The 20,035-nt window shown below is 36.8% G+C and overlaps 1 protein-coding gene across 7 annotated transcripts in view; it reads left to right on the top strand.

Moving 5' to 3' along the window:
* The window catches only part of KLC1 (kinesin light chain 1), a 45,544-nt gene that overhangs the window by 5,416 nt on the left and 20,093 nt on the right, over nt 1-20,035 (top strand). For all 7 annotated transcript variants that reach the window (XM_021528898.3, XM_021528899.3, XM_021528900.3 and 4 more), the window contains exons 2-6: nt 11,459-11,720; nt 14,871-15,101; nt 17,098-17,176; nt 19,020-19,245; nt 19,772-19,859. In XM_021528898.3, the coding sequence (XP_021384573.2) occupies nt 11,460-11,720; nt 14,871-15,101; nt 17,098-17,176; nt 19,020-19,245; nt 19,772-19,859 (885 nt within the window). In that variant the 5' untranslated portion in view covers nt 11,459. The remainder of the gene's footprint in view (nt 1-11,458; nt 11,721-14,870; nt 15,102-17,097; nt 17,177-19,019; nt 19,246-19,771; nt 19,860-20,035) is intronic.

The following is a 20,035-nucleotide window of genomic DNA, read 5'->3' as shown; positions in this document are numbered from 1 at the left end:
AATGTGGATGAAATGTTCTTCAATGTCAGTGCTGGTTTGTGTAGTTCTACAGTCCTGCTACTTTTTCCCTTGTCCTCGTTCCATCAACACAGCTTGCTGTATGGCAGTCTGGGGAAATAAGTGTATTTTAGTTGTGTTTATGGCCTGAACTGAAAAGAAACTTCTTTTCTGTCCCCTCACTTCTGACAGTAGAATAATACAGTAAAAGGCACATACCTTATGTTGATTTATTATGGACAGGGATGTGAATGAAATGTGTGGCTGGGTGAGGAGCATTGCCAGGTTATGATGTCTATCCATAGCCTTGGTAAGTGAAAGAGTGCTCATAGTCTGGTGTTTGCAGGAAGCCAGACCAGATGATTCAGTGGCTGTTTCTGTCTCTCAGTTCCTCTGGACATAGAAGGCAGTAATGTGTGGAAAATAAAAGAATGTGCTGCTGTTTATATTTGCTATTTTCCTGGATGTAGTGGTCCAATTCAGTATAATGAATATTACTGTATTGAAACACGGAGGGATGCAGAAGTCAGGATGATTGGCAGTGTGTTAGCTTACATGATAGTAACTTAGAGGTCTTGTTAGAGAAATAAGGGAATGAATCCCCAGAAAGACATGTTAATTTTGAGGAATGATGTATATTGGGAAGATCAGAACCTGAGGATTATGGCTGTGGTAAGGCAGAATTGTGTTTAACAATGTAACAAAAGAGAGGATGTAACAGAACTGCTTCATAAGATTCTAGTCTGGGACCATTCTGGAACACGATAGTAGTCCTTGGTAGGCACTCCTAAGGGCTTAAGACAACATACAGAGATGTATGTAATGTTTTCTTATGGTACTTAATAGATGTCCTAATTTTTAAAGAATTTCTTAGTCATTCTATACCTTTTGTAAAAGACAAGGCACCACAGGATGACTTTGTCTCGGAGTCTCAGTAATTTGCTGTTACTTAAATACATCTCCTTTCCATTGTTCAGAAACCAGATAAAGGCAGATTAATGAATCAATTACTTTGCTTTTAAATACTTTTTATTCAGTCAGTATCAATTTCTCTCCCAGGAGTTTTAAGAAAAAAATCATACTCTGAATGTTGATTTTAGCCCACACTTAAAATATTACTATTGGAATACATTGTTTAACTAAAGAAAAGTATCTTGGGTTTGGAATTTGTGCTGAATGCAGGTGGAGAGCAAAGATGCACAGCCCATTTTTGAAGGCAGCAGTTGATGGAGTTTGAATTACAGTGACTGCTTGTACTTTGTGTGGCCATTGAATCTTGATCCACACCCATTTGTTAGGATAACAAATAGCTAGAAAATATGCCTGCTGAGTTTTGTTTTTTCTTTTCCTTTTTTGTATTGCAGCCTGTAGTCTGGCTGCACATGGAGGAATGCTTGCAAGTGCATGATACGGTGCTTTTAATGGCATGGTTGTTTTAGGAGGCCACTGTTCTGCCATCCTTGGGAGGGGGATGCTTTCAAAACAGATTATCCAAGTGAGATGGTTTAAAAAATAGTATTCAAATGAAACTTCTGGCTTCTGTGTGTATTTCAGTTAGTATGTGCTCTGGTTCTGTGTCAGTCCACCAGAAGAGCAGTGTCCTGCAGCAGGGTGGGCGGAACTGTCACACGAGTGGTGTAGCCACAGCGAGGATTTCAGGAGTCCCAAAAGAACAATCTGTGCCCAACACTAGCTAAGGTAAATCAGGAGTGTGAAAGATCACTAGAGAAGAGGTTGGAACTATGGTTTGGTCCTCAGGTGTGAGTGCACAGAATGTTAAGGTGCCTTTGTGAAGTGTTGGGTTAAGGCCTGCTCTATTGCTCAGCACCTCCTGACCCAAGAGAGTTCAGAACATCAGAATAAGGCCTCCAGATTATGGAGTACTTAGCTGTAAGTTGGAAATCATTTCCTTGTTAAGTCAGCTCTCTGCAGTTGTAGGTAAGAAACAGTGAGTGATATGCAGTTGTTTTTCTAGATTGTTGTATCATTTGCTGTGCTTTCTATGAACTTAAATATGTAAGATATAAAGAAATTATTCTCATAGCTGGTAGTTGCTATTGAAAGTACCGATTTTGATGTAATATTGAATGGGTTAACATTAATTACTTCTCAATATTAAGGATAATGCTTTAATAGGTTAATTGTAAAACTTTTTCTGTGGTCTTTTTTCAAGAATGGGTTAGTGGTTATGCTTTTTATTTTTTTTTAATTATTTGAAGGATAAGCCAGGAGGAAGATATTTTCCCTAAAGCTTGAAGAAGGACACTGGACAGTTTGTGCATCTTAATGCAAGCTATTAAATAGCTTTAAAACCCAATGTAAGGATTTGTTAAATCTAAAGGCTGCTGTGTGCTGAAACAATGTTAGTGGATGTTCCTTTTATGTCTGCAGAAAAAATTGCTTTTTTTCCTTGTTTCAGTCCAAATAACCCTTTTCTTCAATGTCATCAAGCATGTAAGAGCATTGTAGTCAGTACTCACAGCAATTTGTCAGCAGAGCTTCCCACATGGATCCAGTGATGAGAGGCAAGATGTGGCCTTCTCTGCCCTTCCTGGATGCATTTTCTAGATCTTTATGGTATTCTATAAAAAGTAGATTTGGTTAAGATAATAGAATTGATGTTAGTAAGTGGAAGCTGATAGCATTTCTAATGTATTCTGGAAGACTGATTTGATGGGAACATTCCTGTTCTTCTACTTAAGTGCTGTTTAGAGATTAGATAAATAGATAACATAAATGGATGCTTACTTTGATTAGTCAATAAAGCAGTTCTTGTTCAAAAATAACAATGCAAAGTGAAAGAACTAGAGTCAAGCTGAAAAAAACATTTTGTTTACTCTATAGACAGCTTCAAATTGCAAGACAGGTAGATTTTTGCTGTATTTCCTCTCTTATCCTTTGTGCCCTGACACTATTCCAGTATCAAAGTCTCTCACACCAGCAAGAACCAGCCTTATCAAGACATTTATCAAAATTCATTGAAGACCTGTTTGCACAAGGTGGCCAATCCATGAAGAGGCAAGTGCTATTTTCACACAAAAAAATCAATGCAGATACTTGGAATATTGAGGGGAAAAACTGTGTAATTTGATAGTGATGATGGATCTGTTACTCAGACTTTCTTGACAGTGTTTATTTTAAAATACAGTCAAAATTTCCTTTCAATCTACTTAAAAGTAGATAAGTTATGAAGCGTTTCTTTGTAGCTATAAAATGCTATACTAACAATACAATTTTTGAACAATCAGCCTAGATTTTTCCTGCTGTATCTTTGATTCTTATGACAAGATTTTTTTAATAATTAAAGGTAACTATAACTACTTTTTAAGTGGTTACATCTCTGCCTTCTGATAAATTTAAGTAAGTTTATTCTGTCTCTATGTAACTGCTCTTAATACAGTCATGATCTTTTTGTTAAAGTGATCCAGTGAGGTGGGCTTTGTTGTCATATGCAGAAGGCAAATCTCCTGTGGCCTAAACTGGTATGTTGTGTCAGTGTTTTAGGGAAAGCAGAAAGCTCTCCTTTTTCAAGACCCATTGGTGGCTGAAAGTGTTTATTAGAAGCTAAGAAGTGCTTGCTTTGCAGGAGACCAACAGACGCTGCTTCTGTTGACACAACAGTGGTAGAGAAGGGAGACAACTCCCTTGCTCCAAGGGGTAGGAGACTTGGAGATTTGTAGTCTGCCTGCCTTCAGAGATGCCATTAACATAACTAAAATTATATTTAAAAAAAAAAACAGCATTAGATTTTGCCCAATAGTACCAAACGGCAGAAGGTTGTGTTCAGTTTTATGATTCTGGAAAAGAATGGGGTTTGGATCTTGCCACAGGGCTGTTTCAGATTTTGAGTAAGGAAGTTATGTACCACCAGCATGTAACAGATATTAGCCTTGATTAACAAAGAGTTTATAAGCTGTACCATCTTGAAAGTCTGGCTTTTAGTGTAGTCCCTCTGGGCTCCTGACTGCATCTGTGGAACTGCCTTAGACCCACACACCTGTCAAATTTCTTTTGCACTTGTTTCAGCTTTGACAAAGAGTAATCTTTGATGTGATAACAAATGCACAGAAGGGTCTTAATATCCATCCCGTTTAATTTGAAATCTGAGCTATTGGACGGGCTTGGGAATGTGTACAGAGAATTAACTTTTCTCTTACATGCTTATAATGCATCCAGACCAATTGTAGTATCTAACACTTCTCAGAGAATCTACAGTGATTTTAGGATATGTTGCTAGTCTGTGTTTCAGTCACTATATTTTTAGGCCTTTGGAAAGGTAAAATGCAGTTGATGAGGTATGCAAAAAAGAGGATACTTTCCCTTGATTCCTTTCACACAAATAATTGGAATAGGTATAATAATGTGTAAGGGGCAGTCACATCATCTGAGGGTCTCAGTCTGCTGCAGTGTGTGAACAGGAAAAGCAAGATGGGATTTGGCAGCATTATGGAATTCCAGATTTGTTTGAGTCTAAAAGAGATTTTGGAATTAGATGGGCAGGTCATCTGGATTGTCTGCACTTAAAAGGATACAGATTTGCTGTATCATGATAATTGAAATGCTAGCTAGGAGCCAGTGTTTATTCAGTGCAGTACGGTCAAGGGATTGACACCATAATCTTTTCTTTAAGAGGAAGAATAATCCATGTAGTTAAAGAAAGCATTTATGTCACTGAATACTTTTACACTGTATACAGACTTTTAATTTGATTAACTATTCCAGCAGGAAGTAATAAATTTCATGAAAATAGTTTGCTTGCTACAGAAGAAGGAAGGCTGAGGGTTGAAATAACTCTCAAGGCATTTTTGCCAGTTGTCTTTGAAATGTGCAAAAGTAGTTTTTTCAAAGTAGTGTTAAATTTGTTACCTTTAAGAATCCAGGTATGATTTCTAAGAAAGTGTTCATTAGTGCTGGAGTATCATGCTTCAGAAATCTAAATCAAAGGACTCTGCAGCAGAGCAAATCTTCCTAGCTTGTACTTTCTCAGCAGTGCAAATCATCTTAGCTTGTGCTTTCTCAAAGAGAATTGTCAGCATCACCCTTGCTGAGGATTTTATAGGAGCTATTTTTGCTGTCATCTCTTTTTTTTTGCAAATATGGATTGTTAGTCTGCGTTTCCCCATAATAATTTTTTCATTTTCCAAAGAAACTGAAGATCTCCTCTGAAAGGTATGATTTTTAATTTTTATTAAAAATTACATTGAACATTAAAACATTCCAAGATTTATCAAGGTAGATGTACAGCTTGTTTAGCTGTGTTCTTCAGCTAAACAAGTACAGAATCCTCTTCATTTAAACATAGTGCAGTGCATGGGCTTATTGGTGGCCATTGGGGTTTCCTAGAGGCTGACTGTTTTTCAGAGGTGGATGTTGCTGTGTTGCAGGGGTAGAACGTGAGGCCACACAGCCTCTTCCCACTGCTGCTATGTGAAGAGTAGGCTGCTCCTGGCAGTCATAAGAGAAAAGCAACAGCCTTGTTGGAGATGTGGAAATTTCTGCCAGTAGTCAAGGCTTTTTTTTTTTTTTTTTTTGTTTTACTCCTTTTAGTCAATCAGTCCTTTACTTATTGTTAATGTCCCATGCATTGCTTCAGAAACCTCTGGGCTTGCCTTTAGAAATGTCAAAACTTTGCAAAGGTTGAGTGTTTGTCCAGACATTTTGTGATGTTAAGGCTGTAGGTCAAATTCCAGATGTGATTCTGAGCTTTTCTTGGGGTATGTGCCCTTGACATTAAAGGACCACAAATGTCCTTTTTACACTTATTTACCTAGCATACCTTCACTTTAAACCAAGTGGGAGGGCAGACTTCTACATTCAGGCCTAGCTCTGAATTGAAGGCTGGCAGGAGGAGCACAGTAAGATTTTTTAAAAATTCATATGCTTACTATCTGGTAATCGGTAGAAAAAATTACTCTCCTTGGGGAGGGGGAGTTTGTCTGTAGCTTAATACTGGTTGTTAGGTCATATGCAACTCCATCCTCTTACCTGCTTCTGGTCAGTGATTTACAGCCTCCAGAATGTGCTGCTAATTGTCCTCACCGAGTTATTTTTAAGGTAGCTGGTGTACCTGTGTGTTAAATGCTGAAGGTGCTTTCTGAGCTCCCACATTTGGAAACCCGAGGCAGTGCAGAAGTGCAGCAGTGTTCTGTTTATAGAACTGGGTCAGCCACTGTGCCTTAAGTCTGACCTCCAGCAGGACACTGTTTGCAGGTGCAGTTCCAGATTTTCTATTTTATGCAGATTCAAATATAGATGATGGGAAGAGTGATGACTAGCACTGGCAGGAAAACTGCAGTCCTGAATATGTCAAAAGGAAAAAGCTCCTTTCCTTTGGGAGTTTAGAGATCATGTAATGGAAAAAAAATTCCTGACTATAAGGGATCATTTTAAGCAAAAGGAAGGCAAATCAGACAAAAAAGGAAAGCTAATAAATATTCCTTATGGGAATATGACTTGTGACAGCAGAAATAGTCTCACAGGTAAAGAGAAATTTAACATCTTAAATTTGTAAAAAACAACAACAGGTAATCATTGTTCTTTCAGACTTGGAGATTCTGACTGAAAACCATAACAACAATATAGTCCAAATTGTGTGTTTGTTATGTGAGTGCTTTTACAAATACCTTTCTCAGCATATGAAAGGCATCCGTGAGTGATTCATCCTTGTCATTTCTGCTGTTGCTGAGCTGCCTGCAAGGAGGGGTGTGGCTAATGCAGTGTTTGACACACTGCTCAGTCCTTCCCAAACTGTTCTTCATCTCTTGCCTTTGTTGCTCAGTTTGGTTTTGTGCTCGGAACAGCCTATAATGTTTTGTTGGTTATTTGAGAAGGTAGTTTTCCACATTATGAAGATGAGCAGTTAAAGCAGCTCGTAGTATTTGAAGATGGTGCCTTCCATGATGTAATGAGACGTGTTCTTGCTCTGAGCAGGGAATTAATGGCCTGTAATTTGCAGCTCATACAAAATTCAAACGAGTACATGGCAGATGTAGGATGCTGAACCTTGCCATTTAATTAGGAGGAACTAAGAGTGAAATTAGGGTTAAAAGCCTTGAATAGACTGATTATTGTTAGGAAACAGTGAACTGTTAGGTCCCTATTAGAGATACAAAAAGATCAAATTAGTTTAACTTTTCATTGTAACTTTGTGGAATTTGCAGTGCATGTAGGTGACAGAGCCCCTAGGTATGGCTTGAGCCAGTCTTGCAGCATCTTTTAATCTTGGGTAGATGATTGACTCTTTTTTATATGCAAACACATTATTGTTTCATTTTCAGCTATGTTGCCTTTTAGCTGTACATTCACAGAAAATGTTTAGTGAGATTTTTGCTTGACAAAGCAGTTTAGACTTGTGGGTTTTATAATTTATTTATTTAAAATTATATTTTGCAACAATTCTGATCAGATGCTAAGTACATTAAAAATTTATCTTCCAAGCTTTTAGTACTTGAAACCCATTAAATAATAAAAATATCAATACAGAGAGGGGAAGTCTTTAGGGATTCATAACAAGAAAAATAAGAATGGTTTTATTTATTTGTTTTTAGGATCCATGCTAATCTTTAGTCAAGGAAAAAAATGTTGTGGGTTTTTAGAATTAAATTCTTCCTTGATAAGTTTTCTCATGCAAAGAGGGATTCAGGCATGTTTTGGCACAAGAATATTTTGAGGTGATCTGCAGGAAACCAACTCTTCTTTAAAAGCAGCTGAGTATGAAAAACTCTGTAAGAGATCTTTAAATATGAGCTGGAGATCTTAGCAGCTGGCTGTGATATGTATATGTCTGTGGAAGAATTTAGGCAGAAATCTGTGATGTCAGCATTACTAGTGTAGTTGGTTTGAAAGTTTTATGAATAACAAAATACTTAAACTGATTAAAGATAATACCTACTTAAGTTGTTTGTATATTATGAGATTATCCCAGTGGCTTTGCTTTCTTTGGTTCAGACTCTTGCTATTCTCAGCCCATTTCTTTGTTTTGAGCTTATGTTACAAAATATTGTGGAAATCTCTTTAGTAGAAGGTGTTGCAGGGCTTTTTATGTTGATCTGTCAAAATTAAGTAATTTTTGTGTGGTTTAAGGCAGTGACTTCATTTTTCTATAAGCTGGAAAGCATTAAGTGATTTGGACTTCAGCATAGTCAATAATATCACTAAAAAGGAGGATTATATTCAATATCTACACAGACACATACTTAATATAATAGGTAAATTTCTTAGGCCAGCTAGTGCACCTGTAACTCTGGCTGCATTACATATTTCTGTCCTCATTCAAAATTCTGTTTTATAAACCTTTGTACATCTTAATTCTTTGCTTTGTTTTCAGTTGTACACTGAGCTAAAAACTAGTATTTGAATCTAGAATTCCTGCCCAGTTAAAATTTGCAGTGCAGTGGAGTGCAGGAAAAAACTTATAGGAACTTGAGAAGCCTCTGCCTACACTATTTTTTTCTGTAGGGAAAATGTATAGGAAGAAAGAGTTAACATTTTTTGAGAAGTGACAATAGAAAGGCTTGCTAGGTTTTGTCTCCTTTCCTCTGTATACATCCTGCATACAAACTTCATTTGTTTGCTTCCTGTGTGTGATGTTTGCTGCCTCAGGATATTCAAATCTAATTTACAGAATCACAGAATATGCTGAGTTGGAAAGGACTCACAGGGATCATTGAATCCAAGTCCTTGCCCTTTACAAAGACATCCCCAGTTACATGATTATGTATTCAAATATGGGGAACAAGCAATAATATTTTGTAAAATACATTTAAAAAAAATCATCATAGGACCACATCTTCACTTACTACCTTTAAAGGCTATTAGATATTTATTCATAAATTTTTACTCCTACAAAGAGTCAGATTTGATAACAGGACAAATTATATGTTTATTATCCTCCTGTTTCCTAAATTATTCTACCAAGCACAATCTATAAAACTGAACACCAACAGACACCCCTCAAAACTTATCCCAAAAGATTTATTCCTTTCCTATCAGTGGAAGAGATTGGGATTCTAACAGTGTTCACTAGAGGAGACTTGAGAATCCCTGGGAGGCTGCAAAGACCTTCATGTCAGTCTGTGTCTGGATGCAGCTTTTGGCTTGGCTCCAGCTCCAGTAGATCCCTTGTGCTGGTAGTGCAGAGGCACTGGAAGCTTTTAGGTGCATTTAGGTTGGAATGAGGCAGCTAAAAAAATCTGGCACTGGGTTGAGACAGGAGAAATGTATTCATAAAGCAGGTCTGCTGCTGGGATGGTTTAAGTGTGGTTTTGCCCCATCGTGTTTAAACCTGCTTTTCCTCTCTTCAAAAGCTGCTGTGCTGGCTAAGCCATCCATAGTTGCAGCTTCAGTGTATTCAGCCAGTACTATGGGCCTGTTAATTTATCTGTTAATTTATGGGTGTTAATTTATCTGTATTCATCACTTAGAATTAATTTTATTTCTACTGAAGTGTTTAAAATGTGTAATTTTTAAAAGACAGTATCTATATGTGCATTACATATATGTATGCAAACATCTGCTTTTCATTTTTGCTGTAAAATGACAGAATATTGAGGCATGCAGGAGTTGCTGCTATCTCTGATCACATAAAATACACAGTCACTTCATTAGATATCTGAAAGTTCAGTTCTGTGCATTCAGGATGGAAATTGTTAATTGAGGCTGTGAAAGTGTGCCTGGGCTAATTAGGGTTGAATTGTGTGCTGAAGTTAGCATAATCCATAACAATTTCATATATGACTGTGTGTTAGAAGCATTTATTTGCAAATTTGGTCCATGTTAAATTGCAGTTCATTTTTCTACACAACTTCAGAGAGTCTGTACTTTAAAACTGCTTTTTTAAGCATTCTGGGTCATAGATCTCAGGTTAGAAATGGGAAGTGTGTAAATATCATTCTCCTCATCAGGTCTTCATGGGTTAGTTTCTTACGCCATGCTAGATTAGTTGGCTTTATACAGATTTATATATTTCATATTGATTTATTTGTGAATATGAAGTTACTGTATTAAATCTGGGTAAAACCAAGTTCATGATTCCCCAAATTCTGTGTTTTCAGACAATAGATTATTACAAAAACCCCTATTGTCTCTACAGCTTTTGTTTGGTAACAAGTGGCTATGCCTTTTGGGTATTGTATTACAGGAGATTATCACAGAGAGGTAATTTGAGTACATATAAACAGAAAGAGCGGCCTTTTATGTTTAATATAATGCAAAAGCATATGAGCACATCCTCTGGCTGTTGTCATGATGTGCATATATGCATCTTCTTACAGCAGTTTTAATTCAAGACTTAATTTATTTCACTTTCTCCTAAAATTAGACTAGCTTTTGTAGTACAAAGTTTTAATACAGTTTTAATTAATTTTAAATGTTAGTTTGTCAATACTTACCCAGGTGTCTTCACATAGAATAATTTATTGCTTTTGAAAAATCTTTCCTATTTTATTCTAATTTATACTTCTTGGCTCAAATAATTGAGGTATAGAGGAGTAATTTCTCAAGTCTTCATTTTAATTATAGAACATTTTTCTGGTGACATTTAAGAAGGTGAAACAGTTTGTTTGTCTTTACATTTACATTTATAAGCTTGTTTGTCAGTTCAGTTACAGCATGTGTGATAGAGTATGTGAGTTTTTAAACTTTTTGGGTCTTCATTTGCATTTGGTGGATGTGCTGACAAGCATCCAGAAATTTACTATCTTTAGTGTAATGCATTAGATACTGATAAAATAGCACAGTGGAATGATTCTTACTGCAAGAGTTGTACTATAAAACTGTTTTTTCTGGCATGAGACAGGTATTGCATCTTCATCAAAACAGCTGTATCTAGACCTATAGGCAATTGACTGTCTTTGTGTTCAGAGTAGAGTTGAAATAATGAATTAAAGTTGACTTAGGGGGTAGTTGTGATGTTCAAAATACATAGTGGCAAGAGGTTTTGTAGTCCTTGGGAAAGGATGAGGCTGGTGTTACCTTTTTACAGGAGAAAGATGACTTTTCTCATGACTGACTGATGAACTCTTTCAGAAGGCTGGGTGATATTTCTTCAAATTCCTCAAGCTCCATTTTGTGTGGGTTTTTTTTAGATAACTACAGTGACATCTGCAAATGGCTATATTTATTATAGTATGTGTTTTATACACCACCTACTTTGCTTTTTCACAAACCAGAATCTTGGAGATGCAGCCCTGTTCCTCAGCAGTTGCTACAAATTCTAATGCCACATCATAGTCTGTGTTTCATTATGTGCTTTTTTTTTGGTTTATCAATGAGTGTTAATATTAAATCTGGAAATAGAAACTGGAAAATGTGAAACTGTTTGAACTCAGACACGAAACATTGTAAAAGTTGTTCACAAATATAATCGCATTCTGAATATACATTTCAGACATTATTCACTTATAGATTTACATGCTTATTTTATTTTTCCTTTTGTATTAACTAGCATACTCTTCCATTTCAGAATGTATGAAAACATGTCCACAATGGTGTATTTAAAGGAAGAGAAGTTGGAGAAGCTTACTCAAGATGAAATCATTGCCAAGACAAAGCAAGTTATTAATGGACTAGAGGCACTGAAGAATGAACACAATTCAATTTTACAGAGCTTACTTGAAACACTGAAATGTTTGAAGAAAGATGATGAAACTAATCTGGTTGAAGAAAAATCAAACATGATTCGAAAGTCACTGGAAATGCTGGAGCTTGGCCTTAGTGAAGCACAGGTAAAGTTCTGGTAAAAATGAAGCATTTCAGACATTTTTCCCCAGATATTAGTAATATGCTGGGACATGTATGTTATTCTTGTATATAATGGACAAAAGATGCTGTTATTAATAGAGGTAGTTACTGTACATTGTGCTGTGTTATAGAACTAATTATGGGGTTAGTGTTAAAGAACTGAAACTCATGACTGGGCTTCACTTGACATCAGTGAGACAGTAACATTTTCTGTTTAGACTTTTCCACATTAGGCATTAGGCAGGTAATACTTGAGCAGCTCAAGAACTGAGCAGTGGCATTTTAACTCTAAAAGATGGCATAGAAAGGTCTCAAACAAGCACACATATAATAAATGTATTTGCTCCAGTCTTTGAGCTTTGTGTAGCCTTAAATTCATGTTTATATTCCCTTGACTCAGATTTTTTATAGTAATACAATGCTTTTAGAGCTTAAGAATCTCTTAATGTTTATTGAACATTTTACTAAATCAAAATTGAAACTAAAAGCATCTTAAAGTTTAAGACCTGATACAGAATCTGAACAACTTTGACTGATGCATTAAAGAGAGGACTCTGAGCTAATTTCTGTGGACTCTTAGTCAATGAAGATACCATCTGCAGAAGAAAAGTGAAAAGTTGTATGTTTATTGGGTTGTCAGGACTGTATTTACAGTACAGCTTTATGATATTTTGTACTAAGTCAAAAACCTGAAATGATGTGATATGACAGTCATCACTGTAAAATGGCAGAGTGTTTGCAGATGAGTTGAAAATGCCAGTGAGTTAAAATAGGCTTTCTGTTGGTCTGTAACTGCACAGACTTCTCTTCTGGATTGAGCTGTTACTGTGTGGTGATCTGGAATTTGTGTGCATTGGATCATGGTGAATTGAGACTGAGAGAATGAAATGTACGTTATCAGACAGGAAAATTAGAAGGCCTGGTCAACCTGTCAGGCCTTAGTGTATATATTGTGTATATTGTACCCACTTTGATGCCTTGTATAGGAGGAAAGTGCTAGAAGATACATGGAGTAAAATTGCTCCAGTAGTTGAGTTACCTTTAATGGTTGTTTGTAGAAGATGTGCAAGTGAACGAGTAACTTGTATGTAGTATTAGGACTCTGAGAAGCCAGTTCTGATTCTTGACCCTGTCAGGAACCTCAGTTGCAGATGTTCCTGCCTTGTTTGCCTCCCATGGTGCTTTGTGAACGGTAGTGGTGAGGAGCCAAAAAAGTCTGCATTTGCTGCCTTTGTTAGGAAGCCAATTACACTTCAAACTTCTGCTCTAAGACCTGATAAGGTTACTCTTCCTGAATGCTTTGAGTTGTAACAATGTAATTTTGGGGTTTTTTTTTAATTTTTAAATTTAAGATACAGAAATAGATGTTTTTTGTGGCATGCATGTAGGTCTGGTGATTTGTTATTTCCATGAAAATGAAAATAAGTTTGCTGAAGAAGTAATCAGACTTTTCTTTTAGTTAATTCTAGTGAGTAAGGCTACAAAATATTTTAGTTTGCACTGTGGCTTCTTCAGTGAATACATTGACCCTATTACCAGAATTTTCCTAAATATGCTTTCTCATTATATAAATGCCACTATTTGAATTGAGCAAGTAATTAAAAATATGTTAATAAGTAGGTGTTGAAGTCTGGAGTTTTGGACTGGTATGAGGAAATTATACCTGGAGTTTTCCTTACCTTTATAGGAAAAATTAGTTTCTAAATATTCTAGTGAATATTTTGATACCTGAAATTTCAGCTAAGGATACCATCTGTTTCCCATTAAATACTTAATTTAAAACCACTTAAAGATAACTTTGTGGTTTTTTTTTTTTTTTAATAAATGAACTTGAGGAGATGAAATACTGGTAACCTGGGGATGTCTTAACAGATCTGAAAGATTTGTACTATCACCAGTGGTCCATTCTTGCAAGGTGTACATCCTGGGACTGCTGCCAGCTGTTCTACATGTGCCAGTGGGAGATTGCATAAACAGTGAAGGGAGAATATCTTCTGCTGGTAGTGTTTGGCTTTCACTTAATAAGCTCCTTTTTCATTTAACTTTGCTCAGCAAAAAAAACCTCAGTCCAAGTAAGCTGCTTTTATGGGTGTTCTACTTTTTGCCCTTAATGTGACTGTGTTTGAAAGTCTGCACTCTCAAGCTTATGGTTAGTAGCATAAAGTGCATCTATAAATTGTGTGTTAAGTTGCCCATGCAGATCTCAGTCAAATAAATATCTCTTTGAAGTGTTAGCATTATGCTGAGGTGTTCATCTTTAGGAGCTATAAGCATGTATACAAATCCCTTTTTTGTCTGGAAGGTGCTAAATTAGAACTTGGCTAGTTCTTGAGTTATTTTTGTGATCCTGCAAGTTGAAAGTATTACTGCTCCGTTTTATGTTAGTGGAACAAAGATTTCCAGTTCAGTAATCTAGTTCTAATTTTTCATGTATTTTAAGATTATATTTGATGTTCAGGGAATTCTGAAACAATTTTAACTTCTGATAGTGTCATGGAAAGCAATTATTTAGTAAAGAGCTCCCCTAGGTTGGGACCCCAGCAAGGGAAGGACATGGACCTGTTGGAGCAAGTCCAGAGGAGGCACATGATGACAATCAAGGGGCTGGAGCACCTCTGCTCTGGAGACAGGATGAGAGAGGTGGAGAAGAGAAGGCTGCAAGGAAATCTTAAAGCCAGGGTTAGAAAGGGTTACAAGAGAGATGAAGAGGGACTTTCAAAGGTCATGTAGTAATAGGACAAGACAGAGTGGCTTCAAACTGAAAGAAAGTAGGTTTAGATTGTATGTAGGAAGAAATTCTTCCCTGTGAAGGTGGTGAGGTAGTGGAACGTGTGCCCTGTTCCTGGAAGTGTTCAAGGCCAGGTTGGGTGGGGCTTTGAGCAACCTGGTCTAGTGGAAAGGTGCCCCTGCCCATGGCAGGGGGCTGGAAAGAGGTGATCTTTTCTTCCAACCTAAATCATTCTAAATGGTAAAAAGGTTTAGAGGACAAGTGAGAACCATATCTAAAAGAAGAGGAATGGGAATATTTACCTGATTTCTCAGCTGACATAGGTTTAAATAATGAAAGCCTTGTATGTTATGAACAGGAGTGCATTCTAGGGGAAGTATGTCATGTGGCACATTCTGCTTTTCAGGTAATGATGGCCTTGTCAAATCACTTAAACGCAGTGGAGTCAGAGAAGCAGAAATTGCGGGCTCAGGTTCGCCGACTATGCCAGGAGAATCAGTGGCTACGGGATGAACTCGCCAACACACAGCAGAAACTACAGAAGAGTGAGCAGTCTGTGGCTCAGCTGGAGGAAGAAAAGAAACATCTAGAATTTATGAATCAATTAAAAAAATACGACGATGATATTTCACCATCGGTAAGTACCTCCATATAAAACAGTAAAAGCGCCTTACATTTACATGTGTTGTAATCTGCCCATTTAACAAGAAATAACAGATACATTCTGTTTGTCCCTTAGATACATTTGTCATGAAAATACTACCTTGTACTAGTGTCACATAGATTGCAGAATGATTCTGAGAGCTCATTCTTACTTTAAGAGAGTATATATTCTACTGTCTGCAGATAATAAAATACATGAGGAGCAGAATAGATAAATACTCATTTAGTAACTTAAAAAGAAGAACTGAAGCAAAGCAAAAATCTCACTTCTATAAACTCAGCAGTTAAAATAAATGAGAAATCTAAGCTGTGAGACATTTTAAATACCTAGAGGGCTTGGCTTATCTTGACTGCAGGAAAAGTACTTAATTTTTGTCTTGTGAAATCACTGTATAGCTTTTGTATGTGTTGAGATTTTACACAAGGGTAAGATGTTATTGAATCTCCTTTCAGGACCATCTGCCAGACACTGTGATCATCATTGTGTTATGTATTCTGAGGTTCAGAGAGAAAATGGATAAAACTTTAATTTACAAAAGGAACTCATTACTTTAAAAGACTTCTGTTTTATTTGCCCTTCATTTTATAATTTTATTTGCATCCTTATGTTAGGTGCTACTGTAGGGAAGGATCTAATTTTGCGTGTTCAGATCTTCTCAGTGGTGTCTTGGAAAGTGCAATTTTTCATAACTAATTATTTCAGCAATTTTAATGGTTGAAAATGGGTGTGATTTAGTCATGCTTAACTGACTTCTTGACTAATTCTTTTTAACATATTGTATGTGGTGAGAGTTGTTTTGGTCAGTTGCACTCAGGAATTTTCAGTGCTGTTCTATGACTTGGTATTTGTAGATGGATTTGCCAGTGAAGCCTGTTCAAAAAAGGGGCAGAGGAGGGAATATTGGGATTGTGAAGTGCTGTATTGTCAGACTGTACTCTGCAGATGAATTAAATTGCTCCATTATTTGAAGTTTAATAACAAATAGAGTCCAAATAAGCCAAGCATCTTTATAGTTTTACTAACCATATGGACAGTCTCTGTTTCTAGCCTTTGAAATAGTTAGTTGTATAGACTCAGTATGAGGTTGAAATCAACATTTAAAATTATGAATGTCTCATCTGAGATGTAGTCCCATCAATTTGCTGGTTTTACAGTGCCCTTGCTCTGCCATCATTGAATTTGAATGCCAACAGCAGCAGTTGGCTTTTTGGAGCAGTTGGAAAAGGGTGTTGAATGGAGAGACAGAAAAGTAAGAATGTTCTGGCTCAGGGTTTTCTCCTTACTGAACTCCTGATTTCTGAGAACTTCTACTATTTATATTGTGTAAGCTCAACATTTAGGAAACAGAACTGAGAAATGGTCTGTCTCTTCATTTTACATTTGAAATGATCTTTGGATGCTTAAAATAATTTTAAACTGATGAATTGTGTAGAAATTAATATGGATCCAGATGGAACTATTGGAAATGAGGTTCCTTTCAAGTGTTCTTGTTTTGTTTTTTGATTTTTGAGCCTTCCAGATTATAATTGCAAGATTTTATTATTTGTGCAAAAGTTGAGTACTCAAAAATTGATGTCTCTTTATGCTTCTCCCTTGTCCAACTATAACTGTGTTTATGACTAAGAATAGTACCATGGACAGTTCTGTACTGAGTGGTGCTTACTCTTCAGTTAGGTACTTTAATGAGACCTAGTGGTTCTGTGAGAATGGAAAATGTGTTTTTGTGTGCTTAAACTGAGACTGGAATCTAGGAGAACTCATTTCTATTCCTGGCCCTTCTGAAGGTGTCCTGTATTGTTTTGGCACAGAGTGTGTAAATACATTAAAATATAAGACTTTTATAAAACTTCAGTGAGAAATGTTATTCTTGTCAATTCTGAATGTGGGGGTTTTCTTTAACATTTCTGATTAACTTGACTGTTCTCTTATGCCTTAGATTTAATTTGTTGGGTTTGGGGTTGTTCTGTAGGAGGATAAAGATACAGATTCCACCAAAGAGCCTTTGGATGATCTGTTTCCCAATGATGAAGATGACCAAGGACAAGGAAGTAAGTGTACTTCAGATTACATTTCTGGTGTGTTTCTGCAGTGCAGAATATAAAGATGCACTTTACAAAAATGTATCCGTGCTTGGGGATCTCTGCAACACAGCTGGAGTGGTGAATGCCTCTGTGAGAATAAGGAATCCACTCATTGATATACATTCTGTACATTGGTATGTACAGAACTGGGGCCTAGGTTTTTTAAGAGTTTACTAGCTGCTGTGAAGTTCAGACTGATTTAAATTCAGAATTTCACCCGTTATCTTTCTTTGGGGCCTCAGAATGGTTAGTTGCAAGTGATTGAGGCAGATTCTGACCAGAGAGTGAATTCTGTTAATGACCTTTTTAATTATCTGATTTGAGTTTTTTGTGGCAGGTTTCAGTATGAAATCTTTTTCATACAGTCTTTTGTCCTTTGCTAAGGTTGTCTGCATTAGTTTTAATACTAATTGTGGAAGCATTGTTTGTCTTGAGGTGAGCAGGACTGAGGAGTATGCTGTGGAACTTGAGGTAGATGTTTGGTAGTTTGATTGAAAAAAGCTCTTGGTAGATAAGTAAGCTCTGCTTAGTGGGATGTGGCTTTTGTATGTTTGTAAACACAGGGCATGTTGATGTTGTGGAGTCAGTGCAGTGTGGTGGGAGCACAATGGTTCTTACCAGACAAATGACTTGAGGGAAAATGTCTGAAGGGACCCACCAGTGCAATCAGCGGTTTCAGATTTCCTTTTGGGCGTGTGTACAAGGTACACTGCATTCTTGTCAGCATAGTAAAGTTATCCACAGCCAGCACTGAAGGGAAGGCTTGAAGAGTTTGCAGTAGTCATGAACTCCTTCCTAGCTCATCCTTGCTTCCCTAGAGTTTTGTAGTAGGAAGGTTGAGAGGCAAAGCTCCATTACTTTGCTTTGCAAAAGACAAAGTTGACATGTCAGTGATTCCTCTAACCTTCCAAAAAAAAATGCTGAAATTCTTCAGTGCCTTGACAGGCAGTGACTCTGGGTATAGACTTGGACTTGTGTGATCCCACTGACATAAAAATGCTTCCACTTTCTGCGAGAGTGGTTTTTGCTTAATAAAAATGAGAGAATAAAGTCAGGCTCAGAGAATGATTAACTTGTTCTCTAGAGTTTAATGAAAATGAACAAGACGGAATATTGTAAATCTCAGAAACTGGTCAGGTGAAGAGAAAAGGAGTAGTACATTTTTGGGGGCAATGGGAGAGTGAGGGTTGCAATAACCAAAGGTTAGGAGCTACTGGAAAATAAGTGGCTAAGCTTGAGGGTTAGTGAGTAAAACTTAAAGGTTGACTTTGACTCAGGGCCTTTTGTCTCGCAGCTGTTATTTCTGGCATCCAAGGTGTTTCAGTCCTTTATGTGCTAAGCTTAAGTGTTCCTTGGCATAGCAAACAAAGGAAAACAAAAAAAAAATATGTTTAGAGAAGAAGAATAGGGAAAAAGCTTTTCTGCAGGTATTCAGCTTATGTATCTTAGTGTTCCTTTCCACATGAAACCAATATTAAGTGCAAAGTTATTATATAATCTTGCCATTTTGCTGAGCCAAAATGGTTTCCTGCTTTCTTCATTAGTTTATTACATTTAGCCCTTGGAGCTATGAGAATTATAAAAATAATAGTACTACAATACTGGACAGGATGTGAAGAATAAAACAGTCGTACTTCCACTGTCACTGTTGAAAACAGCCTGACTCCTGTGAAGTACGTGCTACTGCTAATTCTGTGTATTGAAGAAATAATATTCAGTGAGTCTCATTTTGTGCCACTAAGCACTCATGTGAGATGCTTTATTTAGAGTAATCTTCTATACACATTGAAATTTTGTGGATTTCTTTCAGTTCAACAGCAGCACAGCAGTGCAGCAGCTGCTGCCCAACAAGGTGGCTATGAAATTCCAGCAAGATTACGGACCCTCCATAATCTTGTTATCCAGTATGCTTCCCAGGGTAGATATGAGGTTGCTGTACCTCTCTGTAAACAAGCTCTTGAAGATCTGGAGAAGACTTCAGGTCATGACCATCCTGATGTTGCCACTATGCTGAACATACTTGCTTTGGTGTACAGGTTTGTATACTGACAAAGAGAAATACCAGAGAAATAAAAACTTAGTATTTGGCTCCAACCTTTTAACGTTCAGACTTTTCAAGGTTTTTTTCCCTGTTCTATTTTCCTTTTAAAATTTTTATAAAAATCCTCAATAAATTCCTAAAATACTTGGATGTCTCCCTATACTTAAAAGTCAAACAAGTTGTTGTATTTTTGCCTATACCTTTGCTTTGGGAATGAAGCTCGTTTTGACATTTGGGGTTTTTTTTGTCTACTGAGGGGGCATGTCTTGATTACCTACTTCAGGGTATTCTAGTTGTAGAAATTGGACATCACTGTAGAAATTGTACATGTCCAGTGTAGTCCTCAACTACTAAACTATTTACAGTTACAGGCTTCAGGGTTCTACTTCCTAATTTATGAATATATTCTCAGTTATTCTTCTTTTGTAGTAGCACCTTTAGGTCAGTAGTGAACTCAGCTTAATATTTATGATTTTTCATTCCTGAATCCCCAGTGTTAATTACATCTTTTTACAATTCAGAGACCAGAACAAATACAAAGATGCAGCAAATCTCCTGAATGATGCCTTGGCCATCCGTGAAAAGACTTTGGGCAAAGATCATCCAGCGGTTTGTATACATGCAATATCATAATTTTATTTTGTTTTTCACTCAACTTTTTTTCAGCTAATTCTAATATCAAACTCAACAGGAAAGATTTTAAGAACTGGCTTTTCTTTAAACAGTACAGGTAGGAGGCCACATTCTATTCAGTGCTGTTTCACCATAAATAACTTGCCCATCCT

Source organism: Lonchura striata, chromosome 6, assembly GCF_046129695.1.
Source record: "Lonchura striata isolate bLonStr1 chromosome 6, bLonStr1.mat, whole genome shotgun sequence".
NCBI lineage: Eukaryota > Metazoa > Chordata > Aves > Passeriformes > Estrildidae > Lonchura > Lonchura striata.
Note: the sequence above shows the minus strand (reverse complement) of the source record. Positions and strands in the feature narration are given on the sequence as shown.